The sequence below is a fragment of the Tenrec ecaudatus genome, chromosome 7, assembly GCF_050624435.1.
Source record: "Tenrec ecaudatus isolate mTenEca1 chromosome 7, mTenEca1.hap1, whole genome shotgun sequence".
NCBI lineage: Eukaryota > Metazoa > Chordata > Mammalia > Afrosoricida > Tenrecidae > Tenrec > Tenrec ecaudatus.
The window spans coordinates 154307731-154331322 of NC_134536.1; the positions used below are offsets into that span (position 1 = coordinate 154307731).

General features: G+C 38.3%; 1 protein-coding gene across 1 annotated transcript in view; it reads right to left on the reverse strand.

Annotated features, from left to right (window-relative positions):
* The window catches only part of WDR64 (WD repeat domain 64), a 275642-nt gene that overhangs the window by 224717 nt on the left and 27333 nt on the right, over positions 1-23592 (reverse strand). Inside the window, exons 3-5 of the mRNA XM_075554137.1 lie at positions 17313-17415; positions 14238-14341; positions 5680-5709 (exon numbers count right to left, since the gene is read on the reverse strand). Coding sequence (XP_075410252.1) covers positions 5680-5709; positions 14238-14341; positions 17313-17415 — 237 coding nt within the window. The remainder of the gene's footprint in view (positions 1-5679; positions 5710-14237; positions 14342-17312; positions 17416-23592) is intronic.

A 23592-nucleotide genomic window follows, 5' to 3' on the forward strand; every position in this document is an offset into this window, starting at 1 on the left:
TTTAGTTCATGCAAAGAGAGTGACTAAGTTAAACATTGGTCCATCTTTACAAGTCACAGCGGGGTATTGAAAGCATGCCATCAGAGCTTCATGGCCTCAAGCTTACTTTACCAATTATCAATACCGATTAAATAACTTTCAAAACTGCACTAGAATTTTTATGCTGTTTTCACATTTAAAATCAAATGCTTTCAAATTATTTCTAATCATTTGTTCCCACAATGTGAGTTTTGACTGTTTTTTTACACTTCTCAATAGTAAGTGCTACACAAGAGTAGGTGGTAAGTAAAATGTAGGAGACACTTACAAATGGAAATTACCAAGGAATAACTAGTTTCCACGCATTTCTCAGCAGTCAGTTTATTTCCAAAAATTTAGACTTGGCTATCTTTGCTGTTGCTCCAAGCTTAGTTTTGATCCTAGCTAATAAACATTTAAATGTACAATCTACGGAAACGTCTTACCTTTGGAGCTGATTCTGCATTGAGATTTCCATTAGACATTGAGGTGTTTAGATGCTGCCTAGTTGGGTCCAACTCTTAACACTCTTATGTGTAACAGAATAAAACAGCCCAGCCCTCAGCTAGCCTCATAATCATTGCTAATTTTGAGCCAATTTTTGCAGTCCCGATGTCAATCCATCTAATCGAAGGTCTTTCTCTTTTTTGGCTCACCCCTGCTTTAATAAGTATATCTTCTCCAGGCACTGACCCCTCCTGGTAATATGTCAAAAGTGAGCGAGTGAAGTTTGCTGTACTCCTATCTAAAGAAATTTTTTCTTCCATCACAGAATTGGTCATCCTTTTTTTTTTAACTGCTTCAGTTTAATGGAAGTGAGACTTGAATGAGAGCCCAGGCTCATGTGGCTCACAAGAAACCCACCAGGAGTTGGCAGGGGAACCAGCAGAAAGGGGCCCTTATTTGACCTTCTTGGAGGCAGGTTGTTGGTGTGGCAGCACTTCTTGTTGCAGTTGCCTAAACAAGGCTGAAGATGAGTGTATACTTGCAGTAGATCGTCTTGTGGCACTTGTACTTCTAGATTAGCTGGTGCAGGGAGGACCGGGTAATGTCACTACAAAGATGGAACACAGGATGAACGCTCTCTGGATGTTGTAGTAGGCGAGACAGTGTGGCCATCTCCCAGTGGTTTACTAGAAAACTCAGGCACCACTAGTAGGGGTTTATGGGCTGCCCTGCTCTCCTTGTCTTGGATTTTAGTTTCATGCTCTTGGTGGTGTCTCAGGGCTCAACAGTGAGAATAAAGCTCTTTGCCCATTTGAGTCTTCACAAAGTTCTGCAACTCTACATCTGCTTCAAGGCTGCCTTGCTGAAGAGGAGAACTGGTCTTTATTTTGATGGCTTATTGTATATGCAAAATTCATCACCAGTTTTTCAGTCTTACTGTGCAGCTTTCACATGCACATGGAGCAATGGAAAATACTACGGTTGGGGTCAGACATGTTCAAGGAGACATCTTTGTGTTTAAAAATTTTAAAGAAGTCTTTTGCTGCGGATTTGTCAATGCAATATAGCATTTGACTTCTTGCCTGGTACTTGGTGGGCATTGATTGTGGATCAAAGGAAATATCCTACAACTTCAATTTGTTTTCTCTATCATGATATTGACTATTGGGATAGTTGGGAAAAGTACTGATTTTTTGTTTGTTTTGCTTTTAATGCTCAAGTTTAATCCTAACTGAAATTTTTTATATTTACCAGTAAGTGCCTTAAGTTCACTTCCTTTGTGTCAATTGCATATCATTGGTGATTATTGGGTCAGCATTCAATCCTGATGCTGGTTCTTCGTCCTGTAGTCCAACTTCACCGATTATTTACTCAGCATATTTATTATAGAAGTATGGTGAAATGATACAATCCTGGCACACTTTTCTGATTTTAAGCCATGCAATATATACATACATATATATATATATATATAATATATAAAAGGACACACATATAAGTATATATCTACATATATCTATAGATATACATTTTCTGTTCGAATTTCTGCCTCTTGGTAAAGGTTCTGCATGAGTACAATTAGGTTCTGGAATTCCTTTTTTTGGTTACTGAAATGTTATACATAATTTCTTATAATTCACATAATGGATGATAGTCAATATATTCCACTGACATCAACAATGATATGTCTCCTTCCATCTCCTTTTGAACTCCTGGCAGTTCTCTGTTGATGTACTGAAACCATTTTTAATAATCTTAAGCAAAATTTTACTTGTATATTATATCAAAAATAATATAGTTTGATCATTTCAAATCGAATCACGTTTTTTTGGCATGCATGCAAATATGGGTCTGTTCTAGTCAGCTGGCTATGTCCTTACAGGATTGCCTTTCTTTGTTGAAACATCTTATTGGTATTTCATCAACTCCTGGAATCTTGCTTTTCACCAGTGGGAGAAAGATAAGATTGTTTTCTCTCATAAGGAATTATAGCCTTAGCAATTTTATATAGAGTTGTTATGAGTCATAAATGACTCAATGGCAGTGAATTTGGTTCTTTTTTCACTAATGCTTTCAGCACAGCTTGGACATTTTCTTTCTGTAGCATCACTTCTGGATCATATACTACCTCCTAAAATGGTTGGCTTTTGACCCATTTTTGGAGTTCAGTAACTATGTAATTTCCCATCTTCTTTTGATACTTCTAGCACCATTAAGTATTTTGTCCATATAATTCTTCCATACTGAATTTTTCCATTAGTTTTTTGAGCTTTGAAAAATGCTGAATGTGTTTTTTACTTTTGGTTTTCTAACTCTATCTTTCTTCTAAAAAAAGGTTTTATTGGCATATAATTCACCTATCATACAATTCAATAGTTCAATCATGTTAACAAGAGTTGTACAATCCATTTTAGATATTTTCTTCTTTCTTTTATTCATTGTAACCAGTGAGCCATTTCCAACAACCTCCCCTGCCATGCTCCCACAAGAAACCATGGATGCAGTCATTGTCTCGATAGCTTTTCCTATACTGGATCTCATATGCAGAAAAGCATACAGAAACAACAGCATTGGAAACACCAACCGAAAACAGAGAAAAACCTCAATCTAAAAAGAAAGCAGAAAATATTAAGAACTGGAGAAAATTTAAATGCTTTAAAAGGGGAAATCCTATGATAAACCTTTATTTATTTGTTTGTTTGTTTATGCCTAATTGCAACAGCAATAGTCGACTTTCCACTGTACTCTGCATGATAGCAATGTTATTCACATGCCTGGTCTGTGGTCAGACGCGAGTAGCCTGATGCTTAACCCATATGTGGACCCTGCAAATAGGTTTCGGGCTACCACTGTCATCCATAGCCTTCGGCAAACACAGTGTTAAAAATGTACGCTCTGATAGTGTTTCTGCCTTCATATTTGGATTTTATTATCTACAATCCTTGGATCACACAGGCTGGCGTGCTTCTTCCATGTGGATCTAATCGATGTCTCATTTAAATGGCTGTTGTTTTAATATAAAACTTTAAGACCCAAGTTGAAATCCTTTCTGACAGCCAGGTACCATGTTAACCATCTAGTCCAGCAGTTCTCAACTTGTGGGTCCGACCCCTTTGGGGGTCGAATGACCCTTTCACAGGTATCACCTGATTCATAACAGTAGCAAAATTACAGTTATGAAGTAGCAACGAAATAATTTTGGGGGGGGGTCACCACAACCTGAGGAAATGTATTAAGGGTAGGTTAAGAACCACTGATCTAGTCTCTTATCCACACTTTGCTGTAGCACTCATATCTTTACTGATCTCTTCATAATGGTTAAGCAGTGCCATGTCATAAGAACTCAACATTCTTATAGCGGGGCTAGAATTAAATGTGAGTCCCAACTCCAGTCATATACCTATATGGTATATATATATATATATGTGTGTGTGTGTGTCTTGCTCACTTTAGAGACATCATTAACATTTTGTGTTAGAGAACACAATTAGTCATGCCCCTGGTTTTTGTTGTTAGGTGCCTTCCAGTCGGTTCAGACCCATAGCATAGGGTCACTGTGCACAACAGTGAAACACCGCCTGATGCATATCCTCACAATTGTTCCTATGCTGGAGCCCACTGTGGCAACCATTGGGTCAATCTCCTTGAGGGACTTTACCAAACTTGGTGCCCCTCTTCATGGACTCGTCTCCCTGACAACATGTCCAAAGTATGTAAGATGAAGTCTTGCCCTCTTTGCCTCAAAGGAGTGCTCTGGGTTTCTTCCAAAACAGATCAGTTTGCCCTTTTGGCAGTTCATGGTACTTTCAACAATCTTCTGCAGCACTATAATTCCACACACCGAGTCCTCCTTATTCAATGGCCAACTTTCACGTGCATATGAGATATTGAAAATACCATATCTTGGGGCAGGTGCACCTTAATCCTCAAAATCACATCATTGTTAAGAATAAATAAGCAGCATGTTTACCTAATGCAACTTATCTTTTGATCCCCCTGGGGCATAATTTAATTTCATTCATAATTAAATTAATTTAGTCAATGGTATAGAATTTAAAACATAAGTGAGAAAAGGAAATTATACAAGTATAGACCGACTCTGAATTACAATACATGAATTGTTCACTTGCACAGTTTTTGACACAAGTAGTGACTGGACATGACTTGAACAAACAATGTGGGTTGGTGATAGATTAAAACTTTCAATAATCTTCACTCACAAAGGCAGAACCATGTCTACCAGTTTAATACATGTCATAATAAAGCAAAGAGGTTAAAATGGCAAATATATGGTGGTCCCAGGCTATCATCCATTGGAACCCCTCAAGGTAAGAGATCCAAACCAAAGTTCAACCATTGCCAAGTCTATTGGGATAGCAATTACCGGGTCCTTCTCACACTAAAGAGTCTCAGCTTCAAATCCCTGTGCTACAGGTAAGTTTGAGGTAACGCCTAGGGTTTCACTTCTTAGGGTTTCCATATCACGTCCTCTGGTGTGGCTTATGGAGGATGCTGCATGCCTCCACTGAACACAATCTAAAGTCCCAGTAGTCTATGGCACATGGATGGGCCATCAAGGGCTGGTTAGAAACTAGGTTTGAAGTGCCCCATTAGGAGCATAGTACCAAGCATATTCTCCCCATTGGTTCTATGGAAGTATTGTTAAGCATTTTCCCCTCTCATGGGAGGTTGCTCTTTCTCACTTACCCACCAACAGAAATGAAAACGCCTTCTCCTACACCTGCATGCCCCTTCCCTCATTTTGACTTGACTTTTTAGTAACGTTCTCTTATTACTCTTGTGTCTGTTCATTTGGGGATGACCTTAGCAAAATGTACTGCAGCAACTGAATGGTTTTCTCCCTTTCCTCCCATCTTGAAAAACCGATCCCAGCTGATGTGAGACCTCCTCTTTCAAAGTGTTTTTTTAAAGTGTACATATAAAGGGTGCAATATATGCTTCATTGTTGCTTTGGATACCACATTAGAAGAGCACATGACCTGAGAGGAGAGGGCTTCTTTGTGTAGATAGTAATTCTTATTACAGTAGTGAACTCATATTTGCCCTCTTGTAATTGACTTACTTCACTTTAGCACTACATTTCTATATGTCTTGTTATAATACTCTCTTTTGTCTTTTGAGCCACATTTGGAGAAGCCATCTCTATTGCCTTATGCTGAGTGACTTAATTAGGAATTGCTAAAATGTACTTACTGTAACAGTGGTGCTGGTCTGAATTCTCATCTATAAACAAAGAAAAAATATGAAACCTAGTGGTTACCATAATGAAAAGTGAAAATGTAAATTCTAAATCAATATACTATGTGCTTGGTTTATCCTCACTTGCCATTTCCACCTATATAAATAACCTTCCATGTCTCCCTTTCTTAAAAATCTAATTCTACCTAATAAAATATTTTTTAAAATCTAGTTCTATAGAATACTGCAGTTTGCTTTGACAAAGATTACATTTCTATGGCATGTTTTTAAGCACTGTGACTGTTTTTTTAGAGTCGTGTTTGCTCTTTACTAATAATTTTTGTCCTTGTATTTAACAAACAACCTCACATTCTTTAGTTACTCAGAGCATTTGATACCAACTATGGACATGTAGAATTATAAAAACAAAAGATGGAGAAAAACAACTAAACTAATAGTGACAACAAAAAAAATCAAAAACACCAGGAGTGGCAACAGGACTATCTGATAAAACAGACGCCAAGGCAAAAATCATCATGAAAGACCAGAAAAGGACACTATATAATAATTAAATAACTAAAAGAGCAAGAAGATATAACCAGAGTAAACTATGTGCAATCAACGAAAGACCCTCAAAATACATTAATTAAACTCCTATAGAGAAAATTAGACAAAACAGAAACAATAACAAGAGACTGCAATTCACCACTCAAAGAAAATCAGACAATTACAAAAGTAACTCATTAAAAACACAGAAGAACTAAACAACACAATCAATCAACTCTATCTTCTTGACAGAGAACTCCACAGAACAGCACTGTACATTCTTTTCCAGTGGACATGGAATGTCTAGACTAGATCACATCTAGGTCACAGAGCAAGCCTTAATACACTTTAAAATATTGAAATTCTGCACTCTATTTTCTCAGATCACAATGCTATAAAACTAGAAATCAACAATAGCAAGAACAAGGAGAAACATTCAAGTGCATAGAAAATGAACAACACATTTCTTTAAAACGATGGAGTAACAGAGGAAATAAAGAACGAAAAATTTTAATTCCTGAAAACAAATGAGAAAATAGACAAAACATATCAAAACCTGTGGAAAACAGGTATCTGAATGAATTTTATAGCAATCAATGTACACATGGTAAAAGAGAAGAAAAAACCAAAATTAACAATCCCTTTACCTAGAATTTTCAACCACTAAAACAAGAAAAACAAAATTAACATTCAACAACCAGGAGGAGTGAAATAATAAAGGTTAGAGCAGAAATAAATGAATGAACTGGAAAGCTGAAAAATAGAAAAAAATAAACAAGATAAGAAAACTGGTCTTTGGCAGAATTAACAAAATTGGCAAACCACTAGGAAACTTAACAAAGGAAAAGAAAAAGAGATGCAAATACAAAAATTAGAAATAAAAAGGTGACATCCAAAGAATCAATTGAAGTAAATATAATAACACGTTAACTACAAAAAATCTTTACTCCAAAAAATTTGAAAGCCTAGGTAAAATGGACAAATTTCCTGAAACACACCATCTAACCAAATTAGCATAGACTGACAGGAAACTTCAGCAAACCCACAACAATAGAAGAAACAGAGAAAATCATTAAAAAAAACTCCCTACCAACAAAAGATGTCTTTATTGGGGAGTGTGTCAAGTATTCAGAGAACTGACACTAATTCTACACAGACTGTTACAGAAGATAGAAAAGGACAGCAAACTCTCAAACTCATTTTATGAAGCAACCATAAGACTGGTACCAAAATTAGACAAAGATATAATAATAGAAAACTACAGAACAATATCACCTATGCCCATAGATATAAAAATTCTCTGCCTTGAGAATGATTGGGGCAGGGAATGTATGGATGTGCTTTATACAATTGATGTATGTATATGTATGGATTGTGGTAAGAGTTGTATGAGTCCCTAATAAAATGTAAAAGAAGAAAAGAGAAAAAAATGATTAGGGCAAAGACTGTACAGATGTGCTTTATACAATTGATGTATGTATATATATGAACTGTGAAAAGAATTGTATCAGCCCCAATAAATTGTTAAAATTAAAAAAAAAATTCTTAACAAATTCTGAGCAGTGAAATTCAAATATATATATTATACATATATGTGTGTATGTATATATATGTAAATAGATATACAAAACAGTAATCAAGTGGGATTCATACAAGTTATGTGAAGATGGATCAAAATTGGAAAAACAATCAATGTAATCCACTAGATAAACAAAACAAAAATAAGAAGCACATGGTCACATCTATTGAGGCAGAAAAAGGCATTTGACAATATTGAACATCCACTCTTAATGAAAACACTCAACAGAATATGAATAAAAAGGAAATTTCTCAAATGAGTAAAGGCCATATATGAAAAACTAATGACCGACATCTCATTTAATAAGGGAAATTGAAAGCATTCCCCTTGAAAATGGGAACAAAAGATAGCCCATAACACTATTCTAATTCAATATTTTATTGGAAGTCTTAGTCAGAACCATTAGACAACAAAAGAAAATCAAAGGGATATAACTGAGCAAAGAAGAAGTGAAATTTTCATTATCTGCAGATGATATTATTTTGTATGTATAAAACTACTTAGGACAAAAAATGGAAACAATTGAAATATTTGGCAATGTGGCAAGATACAAGTTTAACACACAAAATCAATTGAATTCCTGTATACTAACACAGAGAGCTCTGAAAAAGAAATCAAGGAAGCAATGCCATTTATAGCCATGCAAAAGATGAAATAGAAATAAACCAAACCAGAGAAACAATAGACCATACAAAGAAAAATACTGATAAGTATTGCAAACACACACACACACACACAGAGCTACATAAATGGAAGAATATTCCATGTTGATGGATAAGCGGCTTAACACTGTGAAAAACAGCAATGGAGTACAAATCAATCTATGAATCCAATGAAGTCCCAACTTCATTTTTTAATGGAAAAACTAATTTCTAACTTTATATGGAGAGAGCAGTGCATCAGGATAAGCAAAGGATTTCTTAAGAAGAACAAAATGGGAGGTTTCTCATGCTCTGATCTCCAAATCTATTACACAACTACAGAAGTGAAAACAACTTGGTATTGGCACAGTGAGAGCTACATAGACCAGTGGAACAGAATTAAAATTTGAGATATAAATTCTACAGACAACTGATTTTCAACAAAGGGCCAAAAAACATTAAGTAGGAAAGAGTCTCATTTAACAAATAATGTTGACAAAATTGGCTATCCAGCTGCCAAAGAATTAAGCAGACCTCATGTACAAAATGAATGAATTATTGATCAAAGACCTTAATGTAGATCCCAGAGCTAATATGCTTAAATGTCCATCAGTAGAAGAATAAAGAAATTTTGAGACACACAAAATGGAATATCGTGCATTGGTAACAAAACATTGATGAAAACATGAAATAAGTCACGACATTGATAGAACTGGAGAACATGATGCTGAGTGAACTTTGTAAACCACAAAAGAGCAAATAGTCTATGAGATCACTCTCTACTAAAAGGATAAAAACTAAGATAAAGACTAGTATATCAAAGGGAATAGACTTCGGAGGTTCCTAGGGGAGAGAGGGCAAAGGTAGGAAGATGAACCAACAGACGAGGGGTTCATAAGTATGGACTTGGTTGTAAAGTGGCGGACAGAGGTTAATAACAGGACAAAGAAAAATCAAGGGTGGAGTCAGATACAATATGGGTGTGTGGCTTAATGAGTGGTTTGAATTGTTGAATGTAGAACTATAAATCTACTCTATAAATGTAAAACAAATCTAATCTGTAATACTTTGTTCTATTAAACTGGTATTCATGATGCTCACCTTCCCAACACAATCGCTGAAGACAAAGAAGGTACATAAGCAAATGTGAAGAAAGCTGATAGAGCCCGGCTGTCAAAAGATATAGCATCTTGGGTGTTAAAGACTTGAAGGTAAACAAGTGGCCATCTAGCTCAGAAGCAACAAAGCCCACATGGAAGAAGCACACCAGCCTGTGTGATCACAAGGTGCCAAAGGGATCAGTTATCAGGCATCAAAGAACAAAAAATCATATCATTGTGTGTTCACCTCCCCAATACGATTGCTGAAGACAAATGGGTACATAAGCAAATGTGGTGAAAAAAGCTGATGGTGCCCGGCTATCAAAAGATATAGCATCTGGGGTCTTGAAGGCTTGAAGGTTAAACAAGCGGCCATCTAATCATAAGCAATGAAGCTCACATGAAAGAAGCACAGCAGCCTGTGTGATCATGAGGTGTTCAAGGGATGGGGTATCAGATATCAAAGAAGAAAAAATCTTATCATTATGAATGAGAGGGTGTGCAGAGTGGGGACCCAAAGCCCATCTGTAGGCAACTGGACATGCCCGTATAGAAGAGTCGGGGGGACAAGACAAACCAGTAAGGGAGCAATATAGCAATGATGAAATATACAACTTTCCTCTAGTTTCTAAATACTTCCCCTCCCACTACCATGATCTCAATTCTACCTTACAAATCTGGCTAGACCAGAGCATGTACACTGGTACAGATAGGAATCTGGAAACATAGGGAATTCAGGACAGATGATCCCTTTCGGACCAGTGGTGAGAGTGGTGATACCAAGAGGGTGGAGGGAAGAAGGGGTAGAAAGGGAGAACCAATTATAGGGATCTATCTATAACCTCCTTCCTGGGGGACGGACAACAGAAAAGTGGGTGAAGGGAGACATCGGACAGTATAATTTGTAAATTATCAAAGGTTCATAAGGGAGGGGAGAATGGCGAGGGAGGGAGAAAATGAGAAGCTGATGCCAGGGGCTTATGTGAAGAGCAAATGTTTTGAGAATGAGAGTAATGAGTGTACAAACGTGCTTTATACAATTGATGTATGTATGGATTGTGATTAGAGGTGTATGAGCCCCCAATAAAATGATTAATAAAAAACCCTTCTAAACTGAAAGTTAAAAAAATCTAATCTGTAAATGATCATCTAAAATGTAAACCCTCCACCTAATTAACAATCAAAATTCATTTAAAAAGAAAAAAGGGAAAGTCAAAAAGAAAAGAGAAATTCGATAAAAGAAAGAAACTAAGAAAGACCAGGAAGAAAGGATGAAAGGTAAGAGGAAGGAAAGAAAAGAAAAACAAGCAAATAAAGGGAAAAACACTGGCAGGCGGAGTACCCAGGATGGGTTGGCACCCTATGCCAGCTAAGGAACTCAGAGAGCAGGGTGGGAGCAGGTGGGAGATCAGTTCTTACTGGAGTTCCTACCAGTTTATCTGTTTTCTGAGTCAGAGGTCTTGGTCTAGAAGTAATTCTTGCTGGTTCACATGGTGGCTGAAGTCAGTGTGCTTATTCCTGGAAGGAATTCTTTGGACACTGAATGCATTGGGACAGAGCAGGTGGTCATAAAAGGAATTCCCATCCTTAATGGCACCCCATGTTCTGCTTGTCTGATGAGGGGGAGGTTAAAGCACCATGAGACATAGGGGTAGTGTACCTGGTGCCTGATTCACAGGGCAGGATTCTTACTTCAGGTGGAACAGGGGCTAAATCGCTGGGAATACTTGGGTGTAAAGCATTTTTTCTTGTGTTTGCTAGACATTTGAATGTCATCTTTGGTGAAGTGTTCATATCCTTTTTCTATTTTTTATTGGATGTTAATGATAATGATGATTTGGATTGAAATGTTGAAATCTTCTTTAGATTTTAGCGATTAGAGGCAAAACTTAATAAATGGGAAAGAGATAGTCTCTAATAATAAATGGTGCTGGCAAAACTAGTTATGAAGAAAGATCAAAGACCTAACCGTAAAGCCTGAAACTTCAAAGTCCATCAAAGGATATATGGGACAAACTTAGAGATCATAATATATGGCATAAACACACTATAAAACATGATTTAAAGGAAAAAAGAACATATGACTAGAGAGTCTTAAAAATTATACATATGCATAAAAATTTCACCAATAAATAAAGGAGAATTCACAGATATGGAAAAATATTGGGGACAATAACATATGAAACAATGGACTAATCTCTAAATTTATAGAAAAAATTAACCCTTCAACAACAAATAGACAAATAATCTAACTTTAAAATGGAAAAGGACACCAGAGTTGATATTCAGGCAACCAATAAATACATGAATAAATGTTCAAAATCATTACCTATTAAAGAGATGAAAAAACACACAATGAGGTGTCATCTCATTCTAGCATTAATAAAACTTATTGAAAACAGAAAATAAATGCTCAAGAGGGTGTATAAAGACTGGAACCCTCATATACTGCTGATGAAATTATAAATTGGTACAAAACAGTGGTTTCTTAACAAGTTAGAAATAGAAATATCAGATGATCTAAAAATCCCACAGCTTGGTAGATATTTCAGGGACATAAGAGTCAAGCAAGAGCCCCCAATAAAATGATTTATCAATAATTGAAAATTATACAGATGAATACACACACGTGTTCATTGCAGAACTGTTCACAACACAAAAAAATGACAATGACCTAAATGCCCATTAAGAGGAGACTGGATAAATTATGACATATATATATGTAGACTACTAGGCACATCAAAGAATAATGTTGTATCTGTGAAACACTTCATACCATAGATGATCCTGGAATACATTATGCTAAATGAAATCAGTCAAACAAAAATGGACAGATAATGCATGAGACCACTATTTAAAGGTGAGAAAAAAAGTTTTCACATTATAAGACGTTTTGATGATTGCTAAGGACTGTAAGAGGAGGGAGAGTAAACTAATCACTGGAGGGAAGCCACATAGGAATATTAACTTGAGCGCAGGGTAAGGGAATGTACAATAAGAACAAAGTCAGTAAAAACTGATAAAGTTAAAGGAAGACATTGAGAAGAGTACACAATTCAGAGAAGAAAATACTATTGTGTACATATACCCTTCAAAAACAATAATCTATAAGTAGATGTATAGATGGACATGCAACTGAACATGTTCTGGAAGGAGACTGAAAATGTACTCATGAATAATATACAATTTTGGCAAAGAATATTTCTACGTATGTACTTACCGATGCTGCAAATATAACCACGAATATAATAGAGCATACAGCGGGCAAAGCTATGACAACTTCTTAACCATAACCAAACACTTGGAGGAAGTAAATTGCTGGGTCTGAGGGATCAGGAACATAGCCTTGGAAGACATCAAGGTCAATTGGCATAAAGTAGTCCACAAAGATAAGGTTCTACATTTTATTTTATTCATAACTGGAGTCTTCAATGCTCATGATCCACCATCTAAGTTGTAAATTTTGTGCTCTCCCTGCCCACAGGGAGAAACTAGATGAAATTTGTATAGCTGACTAATGGACCACAAGAATCTCAGCTTCCAGGAGCCCAAGGTCAAAAGAACTAGATGGCACCTCTTAACACTCTGGGTTCATATTTGAAGGCCCATGATTACAGAGGTAAAAAATGTACAGCAAAACTCTAAATAATAAAAACGACCACATATACTAGTCTGATTGAGACTCGTGGAACTCTGAAGAATATGGCTTTTAGTTACACCTCAATTCTGGAAATGAACCCCACTCAGTGATTCAATTTTCAGTCAAATAGGCGAAAAACAACACTAGGGAGGTATGCTCTCCCCAGAATAACGAACCATTTAAAATTTTAAAAGGCGGCATTTGACTCCGGGCAAAGTTCAGAAGGGTTTGTTAGGTCTCTCTCTCGTGGAAGAGAAATATACCTTGGTCCTTGGCTTCGTGCTTTTCTCGCGAAAATCCAGTTTGTGATCCAAGTGGGTTTGGTAAAGGTTAGAAGCCGTTTCAGTGTTATAGTAAATGGAAACACAAGCCACGCCGAAATGTGTCAGAACCGCTGGGAGAGAGCAAACTTCTGGCTTTCAGTTGGGGGAGGGCGGGGAGGGAGGGGTGGCCCTGGTGGGTGAGGAGGAGGCGTTGGGAGGCGTAGTCAATGGTACTCTTTGACCTCATTGGCTGAATTAAATTCACCTGGACCAAATGGGCCAATCCAGGTGTAACGCCCACCTGGCCAGGAGCTCAAACCTAACAGATTCAGAGAGGAACAAAAAATAAAAATGAAACCCAGGGAGTGGGTGGGATAAGTGATGTTACTGGAGGACATTACAGTGACATGAAACAAAATGTGTATGAATTGTTAAAGAGAAAAATGAATTGCTCTGTCAATGAAAAATAAATGAAAAAATACGGACTCAGGAACAAAACTCAGTAGTCCAGGGACTGCCTGTATTTTGTACCATCCTATAATTATCTTGGGGTCATATAATTTAATAGCACATCTTCAGGAAAAATGTCAAACGCTGCTTCCAACATCTCAAAAAATTCTTTTTGAGGGCTCCCCAATCTCTTCTTATATAGTGAGATTTTGTGTTGGGGGGATGACTGGCATCTGGTTTGTGCTGTACCTAATGTATTTGTGAATACATAGCCAAAATATCAGAGAAGAAGGAAGGAGGGAAGAAAGGGGGGAAAACTGAAGGACGAAGGAGCCCTTCCAGCTTTGAAATTACCTGGCTATTAAAGACTGTTATCAGCCCTTTCTGAGATGCTGCTACCAGTAGATCCAGATGAGGAATCTTGACAATGCACTTAATCACGTCTCGTCTTCTACTCCCTGCCAATGGAGTAATATTCATTTCGGTTTTCAACAGTTATTCAAGTTTTCTAAAGCTAGTCAAGATCATTTGCTAGGATTATTTTTAGAAAAAGAAACTATTCTAATGCTGCTTTTAAGTCTCAAAAATAATACACTGGATACTCCTTATTTTTTATAGCTCTTACTACTAACTTAGTATACATTTTCCGTGAGTTTGTTGAAATGAGGTCAAGGATTTTTGCTTGTTTTGTTAATTGCTTTGTCTTCAGAACTGGGAACAATGGTCGACTTACTTAGCATATCAAAAATAAACCCGTGGTCATCAAGTTGATTCCAATTCAAGGAAATTCCATGTGTTACACAGTAGAACTCTGTAGGGTTTTGTTTGTTTTGCTATAATCCTATGGAAACAGATCAACAGGCCTTTATTTTGTGACATTCCTCAGGGAGTTTATAGCAGGAACCTTTAAGAGCAGACAGCAAACTGCTAGGGAATCTTGGTCCACATGAAAGCAAAATTAACTAACAAAGCACCCCCTGATGTCAAATGGATTCCAACTGGAATAAAATTGCCTCTCAGGGTTTCCAAGAAGTAGACTTCCCCATTTTTTTTCCCTGCCAAGTGTCTGAAAATTTTTAACCATCAGCCATTTGGTTAGCTGCCAAGTGTTGAACCACTGTGTTATCCCAAACCCTTTTGCCCACAGAGTAGATCTTAATGCATGTTTATTGAATGAATTAATGAACCATAGCACCAAATTTTCACGTGGAAAAATGCTTCTAAAGTATTAATTTAAGATGCCAGTAACTCTTCACCCCTTTTTAGTAGAAGAAGCAGAGGCAGCTCCCTGGATTCTTTTAATTTTTTTTTTAGTTTTAATATTTTCTGCTTTATTTCTTTTAAAAAATCATTTTATTAGGGGTTCATACAACTCTTATTATAATCCATACATACATCAATTGTGTCCAGCACATTCATGAATATGTTGCCATCATCATTCTCAAAACACCTGCTTTCTACTTGAGCCCTTGGCATCAGCTCCTCATTTTTCCGTCTCCCTCCCCGCTTCCACCTTCTTCCTGAACCTTTGATAATTTATAAGTTGCTATTATTTTGTCATATCTCACACCATCTGATGTCTCCCTCACCCATTTCTCTGCTGTTGGTCCCCCGGGAAGGAGGTTATATGTAGACCTTGTAATCTGTTCCCCCTTTCTCCCTCACCTTCCCTCCATCCTCCCAATATCGCCACTCTCTCCACTAGTCCTGAGGGGTTCATCTGTCCTGGATTCCCTGTATTTCCAGCTCCTATCTGTGCCAGTGAACATCCTCCAGTCCAGCCGGATATGTAAGGTAGAATTGGGATTATGATAGTGGGGGGGGGGGAGGAAGCATTCAAGAACTAGAGGGAAAGTGTACATTTCATCGTTGCTACCCTGCACCCTGACTGGCTCATCTCCTTCCCACAGCCCTTCTGCAAGGGGATGTCCAATTTCCCACTGATGGGCCCTGGGTCCCCACTCTGCACTCCCCCTCATTCACAATGCTATTATTATTAGTAGTAGTATTATTATTGTTGTCTTTGATGCCTGATCTCTTCGACCCCCTGTGATCTCATAGGCTGGTGTGCTTCTTCCATATAGGTTTTGTTGTTTCTCAGTTAGATGGCCCCTTGTTTATCTCCCAGCCTATAGGACCCCAGATTCTATATATTTGACAGCCGGGCACCGGGCACTGGGCACAGGGCACAGGGCACCATCAGCTTTCTTCACCGCATTTGCCTATGCACCCGCTTTGTCTTCAACATTTGTGTCAGGGTAGGTTAGTGTGCTTCTTCCATGTGGGCTTTGTTGTTTCTTATCTCGATGACTGTCTGTTTATCTTCAAGGCTTTAAGACCCCAGATGCTATATCATTTGATAGCCAGGCACCATCAGCTTTCTTCACCACTTTTGCTTATGCATCCACTTTGTCCTCAGCGATCGAATCGGGACAGGATGGTGTGCTTCTTCCATGTGGGTTTTGTTGTCTCTCAGCTAGGTGGCTGCTTGTTTATCTTCAGGTCTTTATGACTTCAGGTTTTTTTGATAGTTGCCATGGCTCTGTCATCATAGAAACTAGGCTCTGCTCATGACGATTGTTATGCTAAGAAAGGATGAGGGTAAGGAAGGTTTAAGTCACCAATCCAAACCAAATGCATTGCTCTCAAGAAGATTCCAACTCACAGAATCTTACGTAGCGTTTCTGTAGCTAAATCTTTACGGAAGCTGACACCCTTAGCTTTCCCCCAAAGAATGCCTAGTGAGTTGGATTGCAATGTTTGTTAAGTTCAGGAGGTTGAGGATTTTAACCCAACTACACACATCATCCCAGACTATGGGAGAAAACCTCGAAGACAGATAAAGGTATAATTGTCTTCTTCTTATACTTTTCCTGTCATGGAGGAGAGAAAATTCATAGTGTCAGCAGCAGAGAGCTATAGGAGTACCTGGATCCCAGGCACCATTTCAATTAAATCTATAAACTGAAGACATCTTAAACTAGGGCAACGCTCTCATGTAATTGGCCGAAACTTACAGATTTAGAGATAGTCAGTTAAACTTCTCTAAGATAATTGAGAGTATGGGAAGGGTCCTAATTAGTGAAAATGTAAAGTCCACAACTGTAAAAATATTTACAGCACTGGGGTTCCATTTAAAATGAGATGACATGTTTTTGAGGAGTCATGCAGAGATCCTTCATTTGAGATTTCCACCTCTTCAGGAAAAGAAGAAAAAAAATCCCTTCAGTCTTCATTTAGTTTGCTTCCGAGCATCTCAAGTTCAGCTGCAACTTCTTTTGAGATTGTAGAGCATGCTGTGCCAGGTGTAGAATTTAAACCAGCTGAGTAAAAATAATCGAGATTCTACAGACACATTATGTTCCCATAATTTATTGTGAGAAAAGATGAGAACACATACTACTTTGGAAAGTAAATTTAAAACATTACCTGAAATTACAACTCGCTGTTTTCTGGAAACAAGGAAAATCAAATTTTCTTCATCTATTTGGGATGCAAGAGCATCTTCTTCTGAGCAGAAATATCCAAAGATCTAAAATCCAAAGATGAAAAACATATAGATATGCGTAATATCTTATAATGGTCTGTAACGTAGCATGCGATGTCAGCTGAATTAAAAATCTAATTTGAATTCCATTGTCTACACTAAGAGGACGCAGTTTAATATACTCTACAAAATGTCGACTGAAAAAATTTTATTATTGAGCCCATTATTTCATTATTCAAATAAAAATATTTAGAAGATTGTGATTCCATTTGAAACAAGAGCAGGTGTTGTTGAGAACTTTAAAAGGAGATTTTAGCCTCTTCCAGAAAATGTGTGTGGGGGAGAAATTTTCCCCTCAGTTTCGCTTTAGTTTCTTCCATAACAATGATAACATTTCAGTCTCAACATAACAAAACCTGTTTCCATGAGTTGATTGTAACTCATGATAATCCCATGCATGTAAAGTAGAACAGCTCTATAGGGTTTTCCAGACTTTAAAAAATATTGGCAAATTTGTCTTCTGAGGCACCTTTAAGTCAGTAGTTGAGGACTTAACATTTTTTATCATCCAGCAAAGCCTTCATAATTGAGCAAGTATTGATTTTTTTTCCTTTTTTGTCCTAATAGATGAATCCACAAACCCGATGGTGTACTTGATTAGATGATGTAATTTATTACACTTGCTTGGAAACCAAATCAGTCTTTGTAAGATAATTATTGAGACCAGCTCATATCTTACATCACAAACAGAGTTTGAAAGGGGTGTGATGCAATTAAGAAAACCTATGTACAAAAACAAACAAACAGGGTATCATTGAATTGCAGGGGTCTCTGGAGCGTATACATCCAGACCCAAGAGCCTTATTAAAGGGGATCTTCTATACTCCTTGGATCATGTAGTCAGCATGCTCGTGCCAGGGTTTACACAAAGGCAGCTTACAATTCTTATAAGAAATACAAAGAACTATGAGCTCATTAGCCCAGATTGTTCAAAGACAGAAGGGAGCAGGGGATACGTTGCAGGTGGCTCCTCTCTATGGCCTTGTCAGAGTGTAAACTGTCCATTTCACCCAGGCCGAGGGGCATACCAACAGACACTTCAAACAACTCCTGGATGAACTGCTACCCCATTTCCCCAGTAATAAGACAGTGTCTTATATTAATTTTGGCTCCCAAAGATGCGCTAGGTCTTATTTTCAAGGGATGTCTTGTTTTTCCATGAAGAAGAATACAGTACATATTTATTGTCACACTACCTGTCTGCTCTGGCTGTGTTGTGGCCAATAGTGAGCTGCGCTGCGGCACCCTCCGCTACAATCCAGAGTCACAGTAGCTTGAGGAGGTCTTATTTTTGGGGGGTCTTATTTTGGGGGATGCCTACTATTTCCGCGAGAGGCAAAACTGTAAGTAGGTCTTATATTGGGGGGGATGTCTTACTTTTGGGGAAACAGGGTTTGATCCTTCCACGGTCTGGTCCGGCTTCCCTAAGGAACAAACAGCATTTTCCCCACAGTTCTTCACTAGACAGGGTCTAAAACCAGAAACTTTGGTCCTAAATGCGGTCACTCTCAAAAGGCAATGCTTATCCAACCATAAGCCAATCTTGAGTTAAGAATACACTTTCCATAAATCTTCCTGAGCCAGATTTTTCACCACTTTGGGTGGGCAGTTTGTTTAAAAGTCTACTTTAACTTTTTAAAATCCTATTCTCCTTATAGCATGAAAATAAATGACTCTGAAAGATACTTTGAAAAAGAGCAAAGAATTTTCCCCAAATCATTTTATTAGGACATAATCCATTCAATTATTAAGACATCACACCAATTCAATTGTTCAGTCATATCAAATAGTGTTGTAAAGTTGCTACCACGATCATTTCTTCCTTCTTGTACCCCTTGATATCAGCTCCCCGTCACACGCCCCCCTGTTCTCCTGTTTTACCTCTCAGGATCTCTAATTCTAGTTATTGTCTCTATAGATTCACCCAATCTGGGGTTTATATACTGAAAAAATAGAAAGATTCATAGCAGAGAATCAGAATGCTAAAAACAATAACAAAATACTCAGAGATAAGCCAATTTGAAAAACGCACACAACAGAAACTATTAGGACCAGATCAAGCTCAAAATGCATCAAAAGGGAGATCAAATGACAAAATTTTAACCTTTCAAATCAGATTTATCATTTTTATTCCCATTCTTTACTTATAAGGGAATCACTGGAAGCTTATTGCATGTGTAGATCCTACAATTAAGGTTAAATTATGAATTCCTCTTCAATAACTTTGCTATCTCCAGTACCAAGTTCTAATTTTGGTTTTATCTCACTAGTTATGATTACTTATGTGACACCGAGTAACTAAAACAATTTCCTCATTTCCCTTTCAAGGAAAATAGGTTTTTCATAGCGAAGTACTAAGTCTATCCTGAAGAATTAGGTGGGTCGAACCAAGAAAGTGATGACAAGCTAGTTAATACTTGAACATTGTGTGTTGTAAAACAAGAGTAAGAAGGAAACCTCTTTGTCCAATACTTAGGATGGGTTGGTAATTTTTGAGAACTTTAATTCCTAGTTATTTATAATTAAATTGAAACAAATATCAGACAAGGTACTGAGGGATGGGAGCACAGAAGTGACACTTAAACTCTTGGGCCAAAATGTTCCCGAACACAGGCAGCTTTGGATTTTGTTTTTGACTAGCCCAGTAATGTAGAGAATAGGTAATAGTCACCACTTCTTGTAGCACATCGATGAATCCTACAGGAAAGGTAGCATAAAACATACTCGGGATTAGACAATGAGCCACACAGCTGCATACAATAGCAGCCTTTCACAAAACAGAGCTAAACTAAATTCACTGCCCTCAAGGGGATGTGGACTCATAGCAACCTTAGAGGAATAGGTCGAACTGCCCTTGTGAGCTTCTGAAGTTCAACTCTTTAAGGAAGTACAAAGCCCCGTCTTCCTCTCAAGGAGTGGCTGATGGTTTTAAATGGCCGGCCTTGCAGTGACCAGGGCTTTCAATAGCTCCCCTACAGACACCAAATTTACTTGAGTAACCGCCATCAGGAAAAGGCACACGAGATAGGCCAGCTCTACAAGGGATATAATGATTTTAATCTGCATTCCACTCCTAGTATTATCTTTCACTGCTGCCAATGATGTAATAGGAAAAAAAAAAAGAATGTCTTGGACCAAGGCTCTGATCAACCAAGTCTCCTAGTGAAGAAGGCGAGATGGTACCCTGTGGAAAACCAGCACCAACTTTAAGCACCAAGCTATGGCTGTCATCTTAAGCCCAGCTAAAGCCAAGGTTAATTATCAGTATGCTATCTTCAACCTTTAGTCAAGAGGTGGAAATGCATAAGTGCCCAGAACCAGAAGGCATCTGTTCTGCAGAAAGTTACAGCCTACATACAGAGCCTTATCTCCTTACTGTGCCTTGAATCAGTCCCCAACTCTACTTATTTACTCTACATATTTCTAACTAACAGGCGGTCAGGACAAATCTTGTAAAAAGTAGTGAGAAATAGTATGCTTACACTTACAGAGAGGGGGAGAGATGGAGAGAGAAAGAGAGAGAGAGATGTGTACACAAACCCACAGGCACACAAGAATTAGGAAGTGTGGCCTAAAACTGCCCTAGAACATGTAGGGGGGGTATAAGAGTTTTATTTCTTTGTCTTTTCATTTCAGCCTGTTAGACCAACCAATGCCTTCCTGTTATTACAGTAAAATTTACATTAAGAATCACTGAGAGTAATAGAGTGATATCGCATATTAATATGTGCAGTTAGTCCTGTACTGTTCTTGGAAACATACCATGATGGAGAGTCAATGTCTTCCTCACTCCTTTGTTCCTTAGCTCATGGCTGAGAATTCCCCCTAGGACAACCTGTGGTGTGACTGTTAGTGGAATTTTATGAAACAACAGGCGCAGTTTATCTTGAGGAAATCTAGGCAGCAGACCATGAACAGCTTATGCCTGTGGTGAATGATTTACAGCCTCAAGTTAAACTTCTGCACCTGAAAGAGCATGTAGAGTAGACAGGAGAGATTTCTACTGATACAAGCAGGGTGATGACATTCTGTGCCCCATAGGCAGGAAGCAGCTACAGAAGAGACCTATGCCCTTGACCCCATAATGAATTATATGTATGAAATATCTAAGGGGGGGGTGAGGCGATGAGACAGGGCAAGCGATCTAAAGTGGAGATTTGGACAAAGCATGTATGGGGTCCATGACAATATCTTGGGATTTCCCAGAACCCCTTGATATCCTGTTTCCCCAAAAGTAAGACATCCCCAAAAATAAGACCTACGTACAGTTTTTACTCCCATCAAAATATAAGACACCCCTGAAAATAAGACCTCTCCCAAAATAAGGCCCCCCCGAAGCTACTGTAACTCTGGACTCTGGATCGTGGCGGCAGGCACTGCCACACAGCTCACTGTTGGCTGCAGCGCAGCCGGAGCATACAGGAAGTAAGAAGTCTCTTTTAATAAAACAATAAGCAATAAATGTGTACTGTATTCTTCTTCATTGAAAAATAAGACATCCCCTGAAAATAAGACCTAGTGCATCTTTGGAAGCAAAAATTAATATGAGACTCTGCCTTATTTTCAGGGAAACAGGGTACCTAGATGGAAATTCCAGAGAATCTCTGGTGTGCTCAGATATTTTTTAAACCACTTGATACGCATTCAAGGAGAGAAATAACAAGGCTGGCCATGTGAGCCAGTGAAGTTTTCTACCTCTTAGGAGGCTCTAAATAACATTATCTTGCATGCTCTCTATTTTCTAAAAGTAAATCCTTTTCTTGGTAAGACAAGAAATTGAATCCTGGTAATAGTAACCAACATGGATTCGCTTTGGTTTATGAACCTTAGGGTAATTTGTACTCCAGTAACCCCCTTTCACTTTCTTCTCCTAGCTTATATATTTTTACAGTTTGTGATATATATATATATATATATGACTTTTAATTTTGTTTCTTGTCAAAATGAACATGGTTTAGAAATGTGTTCCACAATAAAGTCTTCATATTTATCTGTACATATCCAGGTCTTTAATAGTACTCACAAGAATTTGTGAGAAATGGTCAAGGTTGGGGAAGGGGACGTTGTCTACTGAGTGGCTGCCATGCAAAGCTATGATCAGGTCCCCGGACAGGTCGACAGCCCTATCAGAGAGATGAGAGATACTGATTGGACAAATAAGTCAGGAGAGGGGAAAGGGAGCAAACATGTCTGCGGGAACACAAATGCATTGCTTTTGGTAGGAAAAGCAGGAGGGCCGAACTCCAGTCAGGGGGAAGAATGTCTGGAAATGCTTTCGGGGACCATAGGGGTTGTGGTAGTATGCACTGAATGGGCTGCATTGACCCAGCCTTAGGGGCATTCTAGGGACCCAGGCCAGGTGCCATGGAACACCATGGGGCATTGAGTCCTGGATCTTTAAGGTACAGGCATGCTCCAGACTCAAGCAGGGGTCCTCAGACTTTTAAAACAGGGGGCCAGTTCACTGTCCCTCAGACCTGTTGGAGGGCCAGACTATAGTTTTTTTTAAAAAAAACAAACTATAAACCAATTCCTGTGCACACTGCACATATCTTATTTTGAAGTAAAAAAACAAACGGAGCAAAAATACCCGGCAGGCCGGATAAATGTCCTCGGCGGGCTGCATGTGGCCCGCGGGCCGTAGTTGAGGATGCCTGAATCCAGAGGCTGCATCAGTGAGATCCAATGTGGAAACTCCACTGGGTGAAGTGGATTCTACTTCAGACACACTTATAACCTGAGCACTTATGTCAGAAAATACATGGTGTCTGAGGAAAAAGAAGACAGCCGAGCTGTACCAAGATTGTTCAACTTTTGGCGGACAAACATATGCTGTATTAAGATCTATATTGTTCCAGCAAACCTGTGGCTGACATTCCCAGTAATTATTATTGTAAATTCCCTTGATAACTAACCCCCATTATTTATGTAACTAGCATCCAGCCACAAAAGGATTGCTTTTGTAGAAGTGAATAACTCATGTACCATGATATGGAGTTAATCTGCATTGGCCTAATATGTGGGATTATAAAGAGATTTTCCCCCAGCTTTGTCTCCCCCAAAGACATGCCAAACATTAGAGGCTATTTGCCAGTACATAGTGGGAAGTCAGATGCTTAGAGATCCTCCCTGAAGGGATTCAGTTGCCCGACCACTGACCAC